Here is an 18319-nt window from a genome sequence, read left to right as displayed (position 1 = left end):
AAAATGCATAATGACATTCAATAACAGAGGAATAAAAAAAGACTAAGGCTTTCAATGTCACTCTATAAGATATATTTAAATATAAAACATCTATCATGCACACAACAAATAAAACTAATTAATAGCCTAAGGAAATTAAGTTATTGAGAAGGATGCACAAATCTAAAAAGACCTCTGTCATTCCTATGATTATACTAGACACATTTTGGGAACTATATTGCAATTCATCACCATCCTAAGATTTTTCACTTAATTCTATTGGTGATTTAGCAGTAAACAACTCACCTTAAGTAGTAAGTTAATTACTTGTGAAACCTAAGCCAATTTACTTTAGTGCAAAGCTAAAGCAATAAAATAAACGTAACAATTTAGAGACCAGCATATTAAAGAATAAGCCTTACATCTCTCACTGAGAGCTATAAGCATCGAGGCTCTTACTCTTTGACAAATTCATTGCATTAATTCTTACTCACTGAGCCAACAATGCAAGTATTCTAGCATGAAAGGCATTTGGTAATAGGTATAAGCAATACTGGCAGAAACTATTATGGATATAAAGTTCATTCATTTACAAAAGATAAACAGTAAAACTTCTGTAATGTGTTCCAACCTGTGATCTCACCTGTAATATATCACAGGGATAACCAACTCTTCCTAATACTCAAGAAATGAAAAAACACAGACGTCACTATCATTTTGGAGTTTTGTTACTTGGCTCAAATATTTATAAATTAACATTTGAAACTTAATTATGTCACTGGACTCTTGTTTTTCCTTCTTTTGCTTTCAAATTATCTAAACTCACTCTCAAGGTAAGTTCAATTCTTTCTTTCCTTTTTGTTTAATTAAAAAATTTTAATAAATTTCAATTCAAACCTTCAAGAGTTCTTTTTTTAAAATATATTTTTATTGATTTTTTATAGAGAGGAAGGGAGAGGGATAGAGAGTTAGAAACATCAATGAGAGAGAAACATCGATCAGCTGCCTCCTGCACACCCTCCACTAGGAATATGCCGGCAACCAAGGTACATGCCCCTGACCGGAATCGAACCTGGGACCCTTCAGTCCGCAGGCCAACGCTCTATCCACTGAGCCAAACCGGTTAGGGCAAGAGTACTAAAAAAATACAAACTCCACAAGACCTGTAAGTAATGCATTTTCTTCCTGCACACAAATGCCTAGGCCAGTGGTCGTCAAACCATGGCTCGCGAGCCACATGCGGCCCTTTGGCGCCTTGAGGGTGGCTCTTCCACAAAATACCACGTGCAGGCGTGCACGTACAGTGCGATTGAAACTTCGTGGCCCATGTGCAGAAGTTGGTTTTCGGCCTGGGCGAGTCTATTTTGAAGAAATGGCGTTAGAAGAAGTGGGGGGTGTCGGTCGGTCGGGCGAAGGGAGACCCGGCGCAGGCGGGCCAGGGGGATACGCAGCGCCCGATTCATGCACGAGCTGAGGATGGGAAAGTTGGAAGGGGTTGACATCAGCAAACGTACCTCAATCAGATTGAGGACGTTTTTAGCAAAGGCCTGCTTAGGAGTACCCTAATTAAGTTAGTAACAATGTACCTACCTATATAGTTTAAGTTTAAAAAATTTGGCTCTCAAAAGAAATTTCAATCGTTGTACTGTTGATATTTGGCTCTGTTGACTAATGAGTTTGCCGACCACTGGCCTAGGCTGTCAGGAGAGACAGAAGTACCTTCTTAGGGTTCAGTGAGGACTAGGAAACACTCATATGACATATTTGTAAGTAGAAGCCATCCTTTAGGTGTTCTTTACCACAATGCAAAAATATTTTCAAAGGCTAGTTTAGGAGATTCTATAATCATGAGTCTCCTAAAAGCAAGTCTGTTGTATAGCTAGTGTTTCATTCTACAAATTCCAACTGAAAAGTAATGTTTGGTTTTAAAAAGTAATCATATTTACAAATTTATTAATAGGAAACAACCTTCAAAAATTAAAAAAGATTAATGTCACCTCCGATTAAAGAAGAAATTAAATGATGCCAATTTGCTTCTTCTTAGAAGTAGCAATGAGTTTCCCTTCCTTTCTACATAAGACCACAGAAAATTGCTTTAAAAATTTTATGGGACTTTTTTTTATAATCCTCACCCAAGGATATGTTTGTTTGTTTTTTATTGATTTTTAGAGAGTGCGGAAGGGGGAAATAGAAACATTGATGAGAAACATCGATTGGTTACCTCCCATATGTGCCCCAACCCAGGACTGAACTGTAACCTAGATATGTACCCTGACTGGGAACAGAACCCACAACCTCTTTTTTTGTGTGTGTGTGGATGGGTTGATGCTCCAACCAACTGACCCACCCGGTCAGGGCGATGGGACATTTTTGAAAGGAAAAAAAAAAAAATCAAAGTAAACTTTATTGCTATCTTTGTTATCTGAACACTGAAATATTTACTTCCAGAAAGACTCAGGTGTCCCAACTTTTATTAGCTCCTGAAGAGTTTGCTGATTATGCAGCTACAGAAAGGGACATGTAAATTTCCTTCAATTGATGAAGGTATATTGCCTGGCATTGGGCCAACCTGGGTTGGCAACAAACCATTTTCATTTCCTAAGAATAAAAGTTATATAAATTATGCTGTTGTATATTAAAAATCCTGAATGCATATGTTCGAAAGCAATAAAACACCACCTCCCTAAAACCAAAAAGCAAATTGAAATTACCCTGTCTGCAGGTTTTAATACAGGTTCATTTTTGGTCCCCAGTTTATTAAGCAGTGTATAGGCCAACTTTAAACTTCTGCTCCACAACTTTCCTGGAAAAAGAAAAGAAAACAGTCATAGAGAAAACCACAGTACACCCCTGCCACCACCCCTACCCCTAGCACGCCCACGCCTTTCTTCCCTCTCAGAGAAACATCCCCTAAACTCTCAGGGTCTCACGAGACTTGAAACCAGGGGAGCAATAGGTGGTGGCAGCTCATCCCGGGCTAACCGCCCGAACCTCTCTCCGACTTTCCAGTGAGCCGACAGTAGCCCCACCCTTGGTTCTCTTCTGTCAAGCTCTCTCCTGTCAATGTGACTCTTACTTGTCAGTGAGTCCACACAGCCCCACATGGCTCACTTTCCTATAACAGTTCTAGAAAGCCAAAGCAGCCCCATTTGCTCTCTCCAGGTGCTTCTTCTACCCTAAGCACTTCCTTGTTTCACTGTCCCCAGCTTTAATAAACATTCTCTCTCTCTCTCTCAAAAAAAAAAAAAAAAAAAAGAGAGACAGAGAGAGAAAAAACCACAGGCCTACCTCATCCAGAGGGCATTCAGTTCCCAAGCACATATAATAAGACAATGGCCCCTTCCAAACGACACACCAGACAAGCATGGCCTCCAACAGAGAGCTCCTCCCCACAACAAACGTTTTATTATTTACACTAGTTTATGGAAAGCCAGTCCTGCCTCCAAACAGCAACAACAAAATACAGCACTGGAAGCTCATTCAGGTTTAGATCATTTTTGAAATTATTATTTTTTTTAATATGTTTGTATTGATTTCAGAGAGAGGAAGGGAGAAGGAGAGAGAAATAGAAACATCATTGATGAGAGAGAATCATTGATCAGCTGCCTCCTCACAACCCCTACTGGGGATCTAGCCTGAAACTTGGGCATGGTCTCTGACTAGAAATCGAACTGTGACCTCCTGGCTCATGGGTCGATACTCAATTTTTCTGAAGTAATCTGAGTATCTTTAAAAACAGTCTGATGTGAGCTGATCACACTTCAAGGCAAGGAAATAACTGCTTATCACAAGACTGAAAATCAGAAGACTACACCATTCTAAGCTTTTTCTGAAGAACCATTTACAAACATGGCATTAGATTCGAAGTAACTGCAAAGCAAAAATGTGACTCATAATTTAGCATTTCATATTACTGTATTTCAGTGAAAACAGATAGTAAAATGAAAATAACTATGTGAAACATCGATACACTCAAAGATATGAAATGAACATGAAGAGATTTAGCCAGCTAACTGCTTTCTTTAAGGGTTATATGGATGAAATTAATATACAGCTTCTGAAATGAATGCTAAAATCTGTCTGGGGGTGGAAAACCTATTCTCCCTTCTTCATGCTTCCTTCCTTCAACCATCCTTAGAAATTCTTACTTATATTATGGAACAAGTAAAAGACAAATCGTATTATTTCAATAGATATGTTAGTTTTACTTTACATCCAACACATTCAGAGGGGCATCTAAGGTTTAAATGCATATCAATTTCCACAATTCTTTAAATAATAACAAATTTAGGGCTATGGACAATGTGCTCCAATTGTGAAGGGAAAAAGGAATCTGTCTGAATAAACTAGTACAAAATCTCACAGTCCAGGTTAAATCTACTCTTCTTGTTATTTTTTCCCCACTCTTCTTGTTATTAAAAAAAGTTCTTTTTTAGGAATTTATAAAAGAAAAATAATTTACTTTAAGAAGTTATTTATAAAAGAAATAGAAAACTTTAGCTAGGATGCAAAACTAAATTGAAAAGTACTGCTTCTTTGTTTATTATAGATTTCTGTGCCTAATATAAGCAAGAGGCAGGATGAAGTAAAGGACAAAGATCTAAAGAGTAATCAATTTCAATTTTTGGATAAAACTATATGGTTTTTACCATACACCATTAATCCTGCCCAAATGTCTTCCTAAAATCCTCTCTTAATGTTAGAAAACATCAGTGGGTGCACAAAGTCTCTTCTTTTTTGCTCTACTATTTATTTATTTATTTATTTATTATTTATTTATTTATTTATTTTTTAAACAGTGCTACCCTTCTTTTTTTAAATATATTTTTATTTATTTCAGAGAGGAAGGGAAATGGAGAGAGAGATAGAAACATCAATGATGAGAGAGAATCATTGATTGGCTGCCTCCTGCATTGAGGGATTGAGCCCGCAACCCAGGTTTGGGCCCTTGACCGGAATCGAACCTGGGACCCTTCAGTCCTTAGGCCGATACTCTATCCACAGAGCAAAAACCAGCTAGGGCTCTTTTAAAAATAAGCTGCCTTGAAAATGTCAGGTTAGCAAATTAAAATATTTGGTAATAGCTGTACTTAGAACTTAGGATCCTATGAAAATAAAAGATCTACTGAAACACAATGACCAGCAACTGCGAAATACCAAGATAAAAACCCCAGCCATGATAATCTGGAGAATTATTAGGAGAAAAGGAAGGAGCTGGAACCTTTGAAAACTCACCGTACGTGAGAGTGTAAACTGGCTTCCCTGTCACATCCAGTGCAGTCAGACAGGGGCACTTGGCTTGAGTGGTGCCCCAGCGCTGCAGAGCAGATTCCAGAGCAGGAGGCCAGTTACAGATGACTCCTAGGGGCTCCCCCTTCACAGGGGTCATCTGCCGTCCCTCCGGCTTGGGCTGGTTAGGGTCTGGCTGAGGTACTGAAACAACAGAAATGAGATCTGATGTAAGTGCAAATACCAACCAACACAACTTAGGTCAGTAATCCCAAATACATTTCCCTTTTCCTTTCATCTTTCTCTACTTTGAACTCACTCTGAGAAAAGAAAGGACATTGTTAGAAGTGGTAATCCATAAACTGGGCCTTAATTCACTTTCCCACATAACTGTAAAATCATATTTAATTTAATTTAATTTTATGCAACAAGCAAATCCTGAGCCTGACAAAGCAAATCACTGAACACATAGAAAAGCATAAAGAATAAATTTCCTTTTAGTAATTTCATAATTTTTAGTAAACTTGTTTTTAAATCTTTCATTTGTGTCCAATGTCAGAGCCAAGTTCCATTTTACCAGGTAACATTCAATGAAAAGGGACTGAATGGTGAGTCAGGAAAACCAAGCTGACATTCACTTTTACTGGTGTGACCTTAGGCAAACCGAGTTACCTGAGTCTTGTTTTTCCTCATCTGTAAAATGGGGACAGTAACAATTATACCACAGGGTCAGTATCAGACTCAAACCAATAATGGGCATGCATGCTTCTTCCATGGCCAATCCCTTTGCCTCATGGTGAATTCGTACTCATCCCTCTTAAGATGCAGCTAAACTAGTGCATTCCCTGGGAAACCATCTTCCGCCATTTCTTCCTCAGTGCTCCCACACCATGTGGTAGCACACCCTTACTAAAGCACTGAGGCTCCTCAAGGGCTTCTGATACTGTACACGTTTTTTCTTATTTCTCATAGTGCCTAATACAAAATGCTCAATCAATTTTAATTAACTTGAACTGAATTTGGGGGAAATAGAAAAGCTCTAGATCAGCGGTTCTCAACCTATGGGTCGCGACCCCTTTGGCGGTCAAACGACCCTTTCACAGGGGTCGCCTAAGACCATCCTGTATATCAGATATTTACATTACGATTCATAACAGTAGCAACATTACAGTTATGAAGTAGCAACGAAAATAATTTTATGGTTGGGTCACAACATGAGAAACTGTATTTAAAGGGCCAGAAGGTTAAGAACCACTGCTCTAGATTATTAACATAATCATTCCAGAAACTGGCAGTGAAATATATTTCATATTCTTTCATATAAATAAAACTAAAGTCTTCAATTTTTCTGCAATAAACAAGTATTATTCAAATAATAAAAAGCAAAAAAAATCCTATATATTCACAACAGGAAAGATAATTTATACATGGAATAAAAAATTAAGTATTTACTGAGTACCAATTATATAAACAGGATGTGATAAACAGTGAGAAAGTAAATACTGCATCTGTTATTCTTTGACAAACATTTATTTTTCCTAATGCTATGTGCAAGGAATACAGAGTCTATGCCCTCCAGGAGTATCTAGAATACAATGCGGACACACACACACACACACACACACAGAGCTAAGTCAACATGAGCAGTGTATGACAGGTATGTACAGAGAAGGTAGGCGGGAGAGGGCCACATTGCCCAGCTTAGGGGGTGCGATCCCTCACCTGTAGGAGGTAATGCCTGGGCTGAGTCTTAAAGGAAGGTTAGGAGTTAGCCAGGTGAATGGGAGGTAAGAGAAGACGCACAGAAGGGACAATGAACAGAATGAGCAACAGGTATTAGATGGGCAATTGGAATATGAAATAAATTATATTTTATAGCTCAATTTAATGACAGATTTGAGAAGCTCACTAAAATATCTTGAGTAGTTTCACTTCCCAAATCACTGTCCTTCTACTCTGTATATTTCCAGACCCTAAACCATCAGATTAAGTAAAAAGAAGAATGTGGATGAAGCTAAGTAAATGGTTTTGGTTTTGCAAACCGACTACATATGGCAGGCACAGTCTTCTGGTGATAAAAGTCTGTACATTGTTGCCGTCCACTAGGCCTCAATGCAGACCTCAGGGCACACTCTTTCAGACTTCCAAAGACATAGGGGTATCTCTTTTCCAAAGGTATTCTTTTTTTTTTTTTTAATTTTATTGCTTTTTTTTTTTTTTTACAGAGGAAGGAAGAGGGATAGAGAGTTAGAAACATCGATGAGAGAGAAACATCGATCAGCTGCCTCCTGCACACCCCCCACCGGGGATGTGCCCGCAATCAAGGTATATGCCCTTGACCGGAATCGAACCTGGGACCCTTCAGTCCGCAGGCCGACGCTCTATCCACTGAGCCAAACTGGTCAGGGCTCCAAAGGTATTCTTATTCAAATAAACAACTGTTGCCTATTTATAACTAGTGACAAGCTGTTGGTTCTATTCTGACAATGAAAATTGTTTCAGTATGATTTCTATTTAAACCGTGACCTTCATTTGCCTGGTCAATACACAGTGCTAAAATGACTGGTGAGGTTATTATTGGCATGAGCACCTTGGACATCAGTGCATTGAGAAAGATCCCCTTAGCTCAATGAGTTCACTGACCCTTACAGAAACAAAAGTTCATCTTAACCTCATGTGTCAGGTTGCTTGTTGCTTCCTGCTGCATAAAATGGGTTAAGACCAGATCTAGGCTACTTATGTGCCGATTTCCAGTAACAGGTCTGATGTGATCAAAGCCTACTATTAGTCTCAGGATGTAGAAATGGAGTACAAAGCTACCAGGACTTAGTTCTTTTGACAAAAGCTTTTGTTAGGTAGATCTATCTGTCACCTAGCTTCAGTAATTATTAAATGGTCACTCTCGGTTCATCTATGCCCCCAAGGTGTTCCCCTCCCAATCCTTCCTACACATCATATGATTTCATCCACAAATTTTTTAAATTACTGAATGAATAAATCACTATCACCATTTCCTCTATGAAGCTTCCCCTAACCACATGGATGCAACTGATTTCTTTCCTTCTCCAACTACCTGTATTAGTTGATACATATTTAATGGCTAAACTTAGTTCTCACATGTATATATTTCCAACAGGTCTAAATTGTAAACAACATAATGAAAGAAGGAAGTTGACTGTATTTGGATTACCTTTTTCACCATCTACCACATTATCTTTTTTTTTGTATAATATATTTTTTATTGATTTTAAAGAAAGGAAGGGAGAGGGAGAGAGAGAAACAACGATGAGAGAGAATCATTGGTCAGCTGCCTCCTGCACGCCCTCTACTGAGAATCAAGTCTGCAACCCGGTCATGTGCCCTAACCAGGAATTGAACCATCACCTCCTGGTTCACGGGTTGATGCTCAACCACTGAGCAACACCAGCTGGCCTACCATGTTCTTTTTTTATTTTTTATATTTTTTTCCTTTATTGATTAAGGTATTACATATGTGTCCTTATCCCTCCTCCCCACCTCCTACCCATGCCCTCACCACCCTGGTGTCTGTGTCCATTGGTTAGGCTTATATGCATGCCCACGTTATCTTAAAGAAAGCAGACATATATATGTGTTGACTGGCTGATTTAACAAAAAGGTCTGTTGTATCAAAAAGACTGGGCAAACTTTTGAGTTTGACATTAGTATTCTAGGATAATGCCAAATATAAATAATTTTTCAAATAATGTATTTGGGAAAGTTCCAAATTTCAAAGAGCATATTTTCAAGGATAGTTCAATGCTCCATAGTTATCTCTTTGCTTTTCTCTCCCCGCCCTCCCTTCCTATTTTTCATCTGAGATCTAAAATATAAATGATCCTTAGGGGAAAAGAGCAGAAAACTATGAACTCGTTCAACCCAAAATGATGCCTTGCTCATCCTTAAATCCTATAATACCTGACATGTAGTAATTGCTTAAGAAATGTTTGTTTATGGTACTATTACTACTACCTTCCACAATTTCTTCAGAGTCATCCACAAAAAATTCTTTTAAGGGAGGCCTTTTGGGTCGTTTCAGAGTGTTGAGAAGCTGTTGGATTTTTGTGGATACTCTGCTACTGACAGGAACACCTATAAGGGAAAAAGCGGTAAGTTAAAATTAATTGATTTCAGGGATATTATAGTTCATCAATTCGCTCAGGAGTTTTTATTTCTAATGATTTTTGGCCCTTTCCCACAGTCTCATCCTATTTCAACTGGGACAAATAAATACAAATATGTCCATGACAAGTTTTGACAACAGAGAATAAATATGGTGCTATTATTAATATATTGCTTAAAGATTTCACCTACTCTCCCTTTTCTCTTATAGCATTCTTTTCTTTTTACATATTCAGGTTTTTGTTCAAAGTATCTTTTGAGAGTACAGACTAAGTCTGAACAAGTGTCAGTGTGGCCACAGTGCAGGCTGCTGAAAAGAGTGTGCTCAGGATGACTTGTGTTACTGCATTTCTACTCCATAAAAACTCCCTACCATCAGCTGTATCCATAAGGCTGGACCTGTTGGATCCTTTGTGCATGCCTTTAACTATCCCGGAGGGGGGCAGATCAATATTTGCTGGGCGTATTGAGGATGATGATGATGAAGAGGTAGTTGTAGTGACGTCAGGGGGAGCAGAAAAATTCTCTAAGAGGGGAGAAAACAAAATTTAGAATTATATTACATTCGCAGTAAAATAAAGAATTTTTAAATCTTTTTGTTTGTTTGTTTGTTTTGCTTTGTTTTTAGCAAGGAAGAAAACTATGGGAATGAGCTCTTGCAAAACAACCTTTGAAATCAAATTCTACCAGCAAGATACAATGAGAGCGCAACAGGTTAAGCCAGGGCTTATGAGCTTTCCAAAATTATTCAAAAAAACTCGAGTAGTCTTAGTAAGATCAAATCCTCTAACAAACGTTTCTCAAAAACACGCTTTTCTATGTAGAAAGACTAGTAGGGAACCAATATTACATAAAAATCATCCTAAATAAAATAAAAATTATAAATGACTTCAAAATGAAACCAAGTGAGTATGATTATATAGCTACTAATATTCTAGTCTGTTGAGCATTTCTTCATGTTTATGTTGGTTTATCTGTAATATTTCTTCTTCCATTGAAGACAGAAATAGTATCTTGAGAATGGGTCAGAACACTCGAGTTTCCAGATGAAGAAAAACAGATAGGTCTACTTTTAATTTTTATTAATCGACCCATAGGTAACTTGGATCTACTAGATACAGACCAGGTTCTTCCCTTGCTGTACGCATGGTTAGTGTTACTGTACTCTGCTTCATGTATGGATTCTTAATATAAAGGAACTGAATGACATAAATTGGAAGAGAGCCATTCAACAGGGATGTGTTACAAAAAAGTAGAAGAAGAAAACATCTGGAGAAGTAAAAAAATGAAATTAGAAGAAGTAAAATATACAATTCACAAGACTAATAAAAAGCCACTCAAAACTATAAACGGAAAAAATAATAATATAAATAATTTCTAAAATCAATTCGAAAGTAAGGTCTCTATGTCCCAAACGTCTGTAATTACTAGTTCAATAGTTTTTAAAGTTTTAAATATAGTACTAACTATAAATAAATAAATAAATAAATAAATAATAAATATAGTACTAGCACAAGTATATTGCAGTAAATCTCTTCTGTAGGATAGTGTGGTAACAAGTGTTAAAAACCTGCATTTTTATTATAGAAATACATCCTAAATACATAATCAGACAACTGTACAAAGTTTTGTGTTCATGAATGTTCACCCCAATACTTTTTATATTAGCAAAAAAATGTATAATACTTAAATGTCCAAGATTGGGTAATAGCTAAATAAACCAGGACATGGCCATACAGTGGCATATTTTGAAACCATAAAAAATAATAGTATAATTCTATATTAATGATATAATAGATGTTTGTGATAAGAAAAGCTGATTATGAATGTTGTTTAGTGCAATTTCATTTTAGTAAAAATAAAACCTACATATTTATATGCAAATAAAGTCTAGAAGGATATATGATAAAGTAATAACATTAAAGTGTTATCCATGGAAAGTAGGTTTCTAAATTATTTTATTTTTCTTTTATCAGTATTTTCACATTTTTCTATCAGAAACATTGATTACTTCTTTTAAAGCAAACATGCAACAGGTAATAATGTTAAATAAAAGTGTTCTCTTTTAGACCCATGTGAAAATAAAGCCTGACCCAACAGGACTGCTGCTGCCTCTTCCAAATAGAGGAGGCGGTGAGCACGCTCACCTGTAGCTGCTTTGGGAGGTCCCGTGAGTTACAGGGCAGGGTTAAGAGTGCAGGACAAATCAGTGCTATTGGCACTTGGCTATTGTCATTAAAAATTATTGGCTCGAATTAAAATTTTTCCAAGTTTTTCTTTTTAATTAATAAAATAATACAGGTGCAATCTCCCTCCTGGGAGAATACCCACACCTTTCTGCTCCCCTTTACTTTTCTCTCTCTTAAGTTCCGAGGACCCTTTTCTTTTGCCCCTGTAACTTTCTAAATAAGTTTCCTCTTATACATTGAAAAAATAAAAAAACAATATATATAAGGTGATAAAAAGGTCACTGATAAGAAAATTAAGACACTGATTGTCTAGAAAAAAGAGAAAAGTATAACAGACACATGATATGATGTTCATATACATCACTTAGTGTGTGTACCAACCAATTAAGCAAAAGCAGGGAACTGAGCTGTATCTTTGTTTGCAGATGTCACAAACTCTTTAGAAACACACACAAGAACATAAAGCAGAGCCAAGCAAAAGCTACAGACACACCATACAGGTGCATAGGCAACAAGGAGCAGCTCACAGAGTCCCATCCTCGGGCTGCACACTCCAGTTGTAGCAATAACACAGCAGCAAGGACCATAAATCCAGTCTTTACGCTAAAGACAAAGGGCCTGACTGAAACTCAGGTTTAACGTTTTTTGTTTGAGAGAACATAGATAATAATATCCTGGGGAAAATCTAAGATGTTAATATTTTAACACCTCTGATCAAATGGAATATTCTTCAACAGGGATAAACCCTTGCTAAGACTGGTGTTATATCTTGCAGCTTGAGTATTGCTTATGGAAATAGCTATGGCTTCAGGTGGGCAATACTATGCACAAAAATGCAGACAAATGTATTGCTGGTGTTTCCTTCTTTGCTTCATTAACTGCCATGTTCTTTCTGATTCTACTTTTTAGGCCACTCTGAAAAACCTCATACAGATCATAAACTCTTTTCTGAATACTGGGAGCCAAATGGGACATAATTTGGGCTTCTTGGGTAGACCCAGCTCCTACCTATTCGAGTATTGGCAAATACATCAGCTAGAGACCCACTGGTTCCTTTGACCTCTCCATGGGACAGCGTAGAAGATGCGGATGAAGAAGTGGACGATCCCTGAATTGAGCGGTTGATCCAGGACTCCGCATTCTGTAAGCTCTGTTGTAAGGCAGCAGAGAGCGCAGCTTGGCGTCTCAGAGAGCCCTCATCCTCGGAGGCCGAAGACGTGTCTGTGTGGAATTAGAAAAAAAGTTGTTCTCGATCCTGCCTAGAACAGAGACCTTTCACTTTTTGTTCATTGATCATACATTCAATTTTGACACCAGCAAAACATTCGCATTCTTAAGGTAAACTAATATGGCAAGCTTCTCCAGAATCACAAGGAAAGGTCTACGGACCAAAGCCTGCAAAAATAAAAGTCTAAATCTATAGGTAACTTTAAGTTATTTTCTAAAAACCCATTTAGAACATTTAAACTTCACTATTTTTCTGATCTGAGTTTAATCAATATCTATGTTCTTTGGCTTATCTTACTTATGTTCAAATAATTCTGAAGTGCTCAATCTCTTAATTATAGAGCCCTATGATCAGATGCTACACTGATTTCAACAAGTACTTTTTTTTAAAATGAATGTTTACTGAGTTATGTTCATTTCAGTGGGTTATATGTTTTATTTTTATTATTTTTTTAAATACATATTTTATTGACTTTTTACAAAGAGGAAGGGTAAGGGATAGAGTTAGAAACATCGATGAGAGAGAAACATTGATCAGCTGCCTCCTGCACACCTCCTACTGGGGATGTGCCCGCAACCAAGGTACATGCCCTTGACCAGAACTGAACCTGGTACCTTTCAGTCCACAGGCCGATGCTCTATCCACTGAGCCAAACCGGTTAGGGCTCAACAAGTACTTATTAATTAATGTTTACTTAAAAGGAAATAATCTTGATAGGGAGATATAAAAACTTATTTTAATTAACAACAACTTAAGTGTCAGTGAGAGGCTGGGGAACTGATGTGGAATAAGAAACAATGCTTAGCCTGAAGGCATTCATGGTTTCAGCAGAAAAAGACAGCTGGTCACTTGGCACAGGTAAGCTTTCCAAACATGACAGGAGAGGGCATTAATCTGTATTTCTCTCCTTAATTCTCAGAGAAGAACTGTGAGAAATTCACTGATGTCTGTATTTAGCCTGGCCCTGACTTCAGAAAAATAAGGCCTAAATTAGAAAAGCATATTGAAAAGAAAAAAAAAATTAACCAAATATAGGATAGCCAAGGGCAGCAGAAGTCAGGGATTTGTTCCAGGGCTCCAAGCTGACGAGGCACACAAATTGAGGGGCATTTGGTCTGATGTGAGACAAACCCTTTAAATGATTTTAGAGGTTATAATTTATGGCCTGTGGATTGAATTTCATTCATTTTTTAAAAAATTAAATGTTATGTGATTAGTCCTGTTGAATTCTTTCCTATAAATCAGGTGAAACTGTAGGTCCATGTTCTATTTTGGCTCAAAGAACTAAAGAGATAACACTGCAAGTACCGACAATGGAAATATGAACCACAAAAGGCTAATTTAATCTAGAAGTCAAATTCTGCAACTCCAGAGCAAGAGAGAAAGTTTATCCTTGCTTTCTGCTCTGGACTACCTCCAAATTATTACCTCATATTGAAGGAGATATGAGGCCCAAGACTGTTTTGTTTTGTGGTGTGTGTTTTTTTTTCATAATCACTATACATGCCAGGAACTATATCAGGTTCCGGGGATCCTGAGATGTACGAGTTCTTATGAGACAGGAAGGGCCCTAAAAAAGGCTTACAGTCTAGCACAGGAGAGACACACAACCCCAGACTGTTCCACAGGAATACAACGGATGCTAAGAAATAGGGTAAACAAAGGGTTTCACTCCAGGGGCACCAATCCAGTTGGGATTTCAAGGACTTCTATGTAAATGGAGCAAAGACTTTGAGGAGATAAGGGGCACCAGGTGAGGCTGGAGAGGTAGACAGTGACCAGACCTCAAAGGGATAAACAACGAGGTTCTTTAAAGGGCAAAGAGATCTATAATGCAAAAGGAGGATTAAAGGAAAATATAAAGAAACGTAATAGCATCTGTCAATAGCATTTTGCATAACTTCCAGAAATTATTCTAACATTTCAGCTGTACCTTGGGAGACAGATTTCTATCTTTGCAAATATGCTAAAGAAAAGGGGGTTGGGGGCTGGGACAGGTGAACCTGACCCTTAGAATAAAGTATTTTTAGGGTATAGATAATATATCTCTGGATCCCATAAACTTCACTAGATACTGAGGCTATCTTCATTAAATCATTTATTTTAATCTGTGTAAGTCTAAAATTAGAATAACCCAATTTTCAAAAGCTAGTAAAGGCAGTATTTTCATGATTAAGTTTATGGAAAACTGGCTTATGTTTCTATATTGAATCAATTATGTAATTAGGTATATTGTTTCAATTCAATTTCCTCATTGGCCTGCAGTCCTCCTCAGAGTGTTTAGTGACCACGACTGTGGGCGGCTTGGCATAGTTTAGTGGGGAAAACATGGCTCTGGTGTCGGTCTTCCATGGGATCTCTGGGGTCCACCCCTTACTAGCTTTGTGACATGTGGGTAAAATTACCCATGTGAGAAGCCTGGCCGTTCAGCCATTCAATAAATACTACTAAGCACTTCACTAGTTTGATCGATATAAAAAGATGAGCAATTAGTTATGAGAAGCATAAGGTTGGGGAGAAAGAAGTGCCGGGTAGAGGGAAAGCTGGGAAGGGACAGAAAACAATCTTTGAAGATCTGAAAGAAATGAGACCTGCTGAAGCACAGGATGCAAAATCGGTAGTGAAGAAAGATGAGGGTGGACAAGTGAACAGCACTGGGTTGCTAAGGGCAGTGTAAGATGTGCTAAGAAAACTGGCTTTTATGCGAACTGCAGTGGTAGGCCAATGAAATGAGTCCACACCCAGAAAGCAGCCCCAGCAGTGACAGCACAATAGCAGGTGGAAAATAAGCATTAGGTCTCCTTTTCCTCCCAGAATAACCCACCCTATGTTACCTCACACAAAATGTAAGCACTTCTCTGAGACTGTATCTTTTTAAAAATAAAAACGAGCTCCCTTAAATATTTATGTTTCCCTGGATGGTGTTGCTCAGTTGGTTGAGCATCATCCTTGCACCAAAAGCTTGTTGGTTTGATTCCTGGTCAGGGCACATGCTCAGGGTTTGGGGCTTAATCCCCAGTAGGGGGCATGCAGGAGGCAGCTGATTGATGTTTCTCTCTCCCTCTCCCTCACCCTCCCACTCTCTCTAAAAGCCAATTAAAATATATTTATACTAGAGGCCTGGTGCATGAAATTCATGCACTTTGGGGGGGGAGAGGCCCTCAGCCCGGCCTGCACCCTCTCGCTGTCCGAGAGCCCTTGGGGAATGTCCGACTGATGGCTTAGGGAGCGGGCCTAAGCTGGCAGTCAGACATCCTTAGCACTGCCGCGGAGGCGGGAGAGGCTGCGCTCGCCAGCCATGAACCCGGTTTCTAGCTGAGCAGCACTCCCACTGTGGGAGCACACTGACCACCAGGGGGCAGCTCCTACATTGAGCATCTGCCCCTTGGTGGTCTGTGTGTGTCACAGCGACCGGTCGTTCCACTGTTCAGTCGATCAACAATCCTGTCACCCAGAAAATTGCAATGAATTAATAGAAATTCAGGGAAGATTAAATGAATGTTAATAGAAATAAAGCTATCATTTCCCCATTGATTCTGCTCTGGTTGAACATGAACTCATAAATGTTTATCTGTTATAACTAAAGTCCCTTACCTAAGCTCTTGTATATGATGAGTACATCTACACAACACAAGACAACTTTGAAAACATAGTTTGCCCTTCAGTTTATAACTGATATGATTTTAACACAGCATCATTTTTAAAAATATATATATTTTAGTGATTTTTTACAGAGAGGAAGGGAGAGGGATATAGAGTTAGAAACATCGATGAGAGAGAAACATCGATCAGCTGCCTCCTGCACACTCCCCACTGGGGATGAGCCCGCAACCCAGGTACATGCACTTGACTGGAATCGAACCTGAGACCCTTCAGTCCGCAAACCGACGCTCTATCCACTGAGCCAAACTGGTTAGGGCTTAACACAGCATCATTTAATACTGATCACCAGAAGTCTAACCTCCATTTATAACCAATTAGGAAACTAACATTCTAAGGAAAGAAAAGCCAATGGGTTTACTAACTGTTCTTAACTACTGTAGCACTTTCAGTCTTTAGCCATGTGTGGAAATGACTTCCCTATATTTATTATATCTAAAAGTGTTTATTAATTAATAAATTTAATTTATAAATTGAATTTAAACACCCACCATATCCACTCCATCCTGAGAGATGAAAGCAAACCTATACAAGGACTTGTACATAGATATTCATAGGAATTTTATTTGTAACTAGAGGCCCGGTGCACAAAAATTTGTGCACTGGGGGGGGCGTCCCTCAGCCGGGCCTATACCCTCTTGCAGTCTGGGACCCCTCGGAGGATGTCCACCTGCTGGCTTAGGCCCGTTCCCTACTTACTGCCTATTTGAAAGTTAGATCAAAACATGCAATTGTTAGAGCTCCAAAATTACCAGAATATTTACTGACAATATGGTAGAAGGAGAGGCAATATGCCAAGTGGTTTAGAATGGGCTTTAGAAGTCTGACTGATCTGGACTTCAGTCTCAGCTCTGCCACTAAGAGCTGTTCTTAGGGGTCTTTTTTTTTTGTCCCAGACCTGCTGGAGTAGAAGGAGCCTCACATCTGGGCTCAGGGGAAGTGGAGGTGGAGGCCATGGGCTTTTAGAACTCAACAATACCAGTAATTAGCATAATCTAATCACTTTGTGCTTTGTGTCTCTTAAAGTTGTCTTTGCTGTGTATACAAACTACCCCCCAACTCAGAGGCTTAAAAACCGTTTTCAGTCATTTATTGCTCAGTTTTGCTCCGGTGGGTATGGCTCATCTGTTTCCTGTGCTAAGTTGCTAGGGTGCTGAGTGGCTGCTGGAGTACACAGCACGGCCTCCCCTATCTGGGGCCTTGGTGCTGGCTGCAGGCTGGGGTGCTTTGGTTCACCTCCATATGGCCTCTCCCTGAGGCAGGATAGAAGAAACCAGGAAAATTCCTTGGCAAGTGGAATGGGGATCCTGAGACAGATAGCTGAATAAACTGACCTAGCAATTTACAGCCAGAGACAGAAGATCACCAGGGCAGAAAGCCCCAGGTGCTTAGCAACGGGCAAAACTGGCACAGCCCTGGCCTGCAGGGTGGCCTTTCCTCCCCTAATCATGCGGTGGAGACCCCCTGACCTTTCCTCCTTAGAGATAATATCTAGGCCTTAGTTTTATTTCAGCTCCAGGCCCAGAAAAGCAGCAAAACCTGATGGATGGGGATGCCAGGACCGGCAATGACTAACTGTTACAACTGGCCCTGAGGAGGGCCAGCCATAGTGTGTAGGTTCTTGACTTCGTGCAGGAAAAAGTTCACAACATGAGTCCAGGTGAATTTTAGAGGACGTTTATTATAGCTGAGGACAGTGAAACAAGGAAGAGCTGGAACAATGCGCCTAGGCTGGGCTGCTTTGGCTCACTAAGGAGTCAGAGAAAAGGGGCCTTGGGGACAGGTTCAGGGGTTTGCCCGGGATGAACTGCTACCACTCATTGCTGACCTGATTACAAACCTTATCCACAATCGCGCTTAGAGTTTAGGCGCAGGGGTCCTCAAACTACGGCCC

General features: G+C 39.1%; 1 protein-coding gene across 1 annotated transcript in view; it reads right to left on the bottom strand.

Annotated features, from left to right (window-relative positions):
* The window catches only part of DIP2B (disco interacting protein 2 homolog B), a 150026-nt gene that overhangs the window by 51578 nt on the left and 80129 nt on the right, over nt 1–18319 (bottom strand). The window contains exons 6-10 of the mRNA XM_014458244.2: nt 12546–12758; nt 9722–9874; nt 9199–9318; nt 5215–5412; nt 2691–2782 (exon numbers count right to left, since the gene is read on the bottom strand). Of these exons, the coding sequence (XP_014313730.1) occupies nt 2691–2782; nt 5215–5412; nt 9199–9318; nt 9722–9874; nt 12546–12758 (776 nt within the window). The remainder of the gene's footprint in view (nt 1–2690; nt 2783–5214; nt 5413–9198; nt 9319–9721; nt 9875–12545; nt 12759–18319) is intronic.

This window comes from Myotis lucifugus, unplaced genomic scaffold, assembly GCF_000147115.1.
Source record: "Myotis lucifugus unplaced genomic scaffold, Myoluc2.0 scaffold_91, whole genome shotgun sequence".
Lineage (NCBI taxonomy): Eukaryota > Metazoa > Chordata > Mammalia > Chiroptera > Vespertilionidae > Myotis > Myotis lucifugus.
Note: the sequence above shows the minus strand (reverse complement) of the source record. Positions and strands in the feature narration are given on the sequence as shown.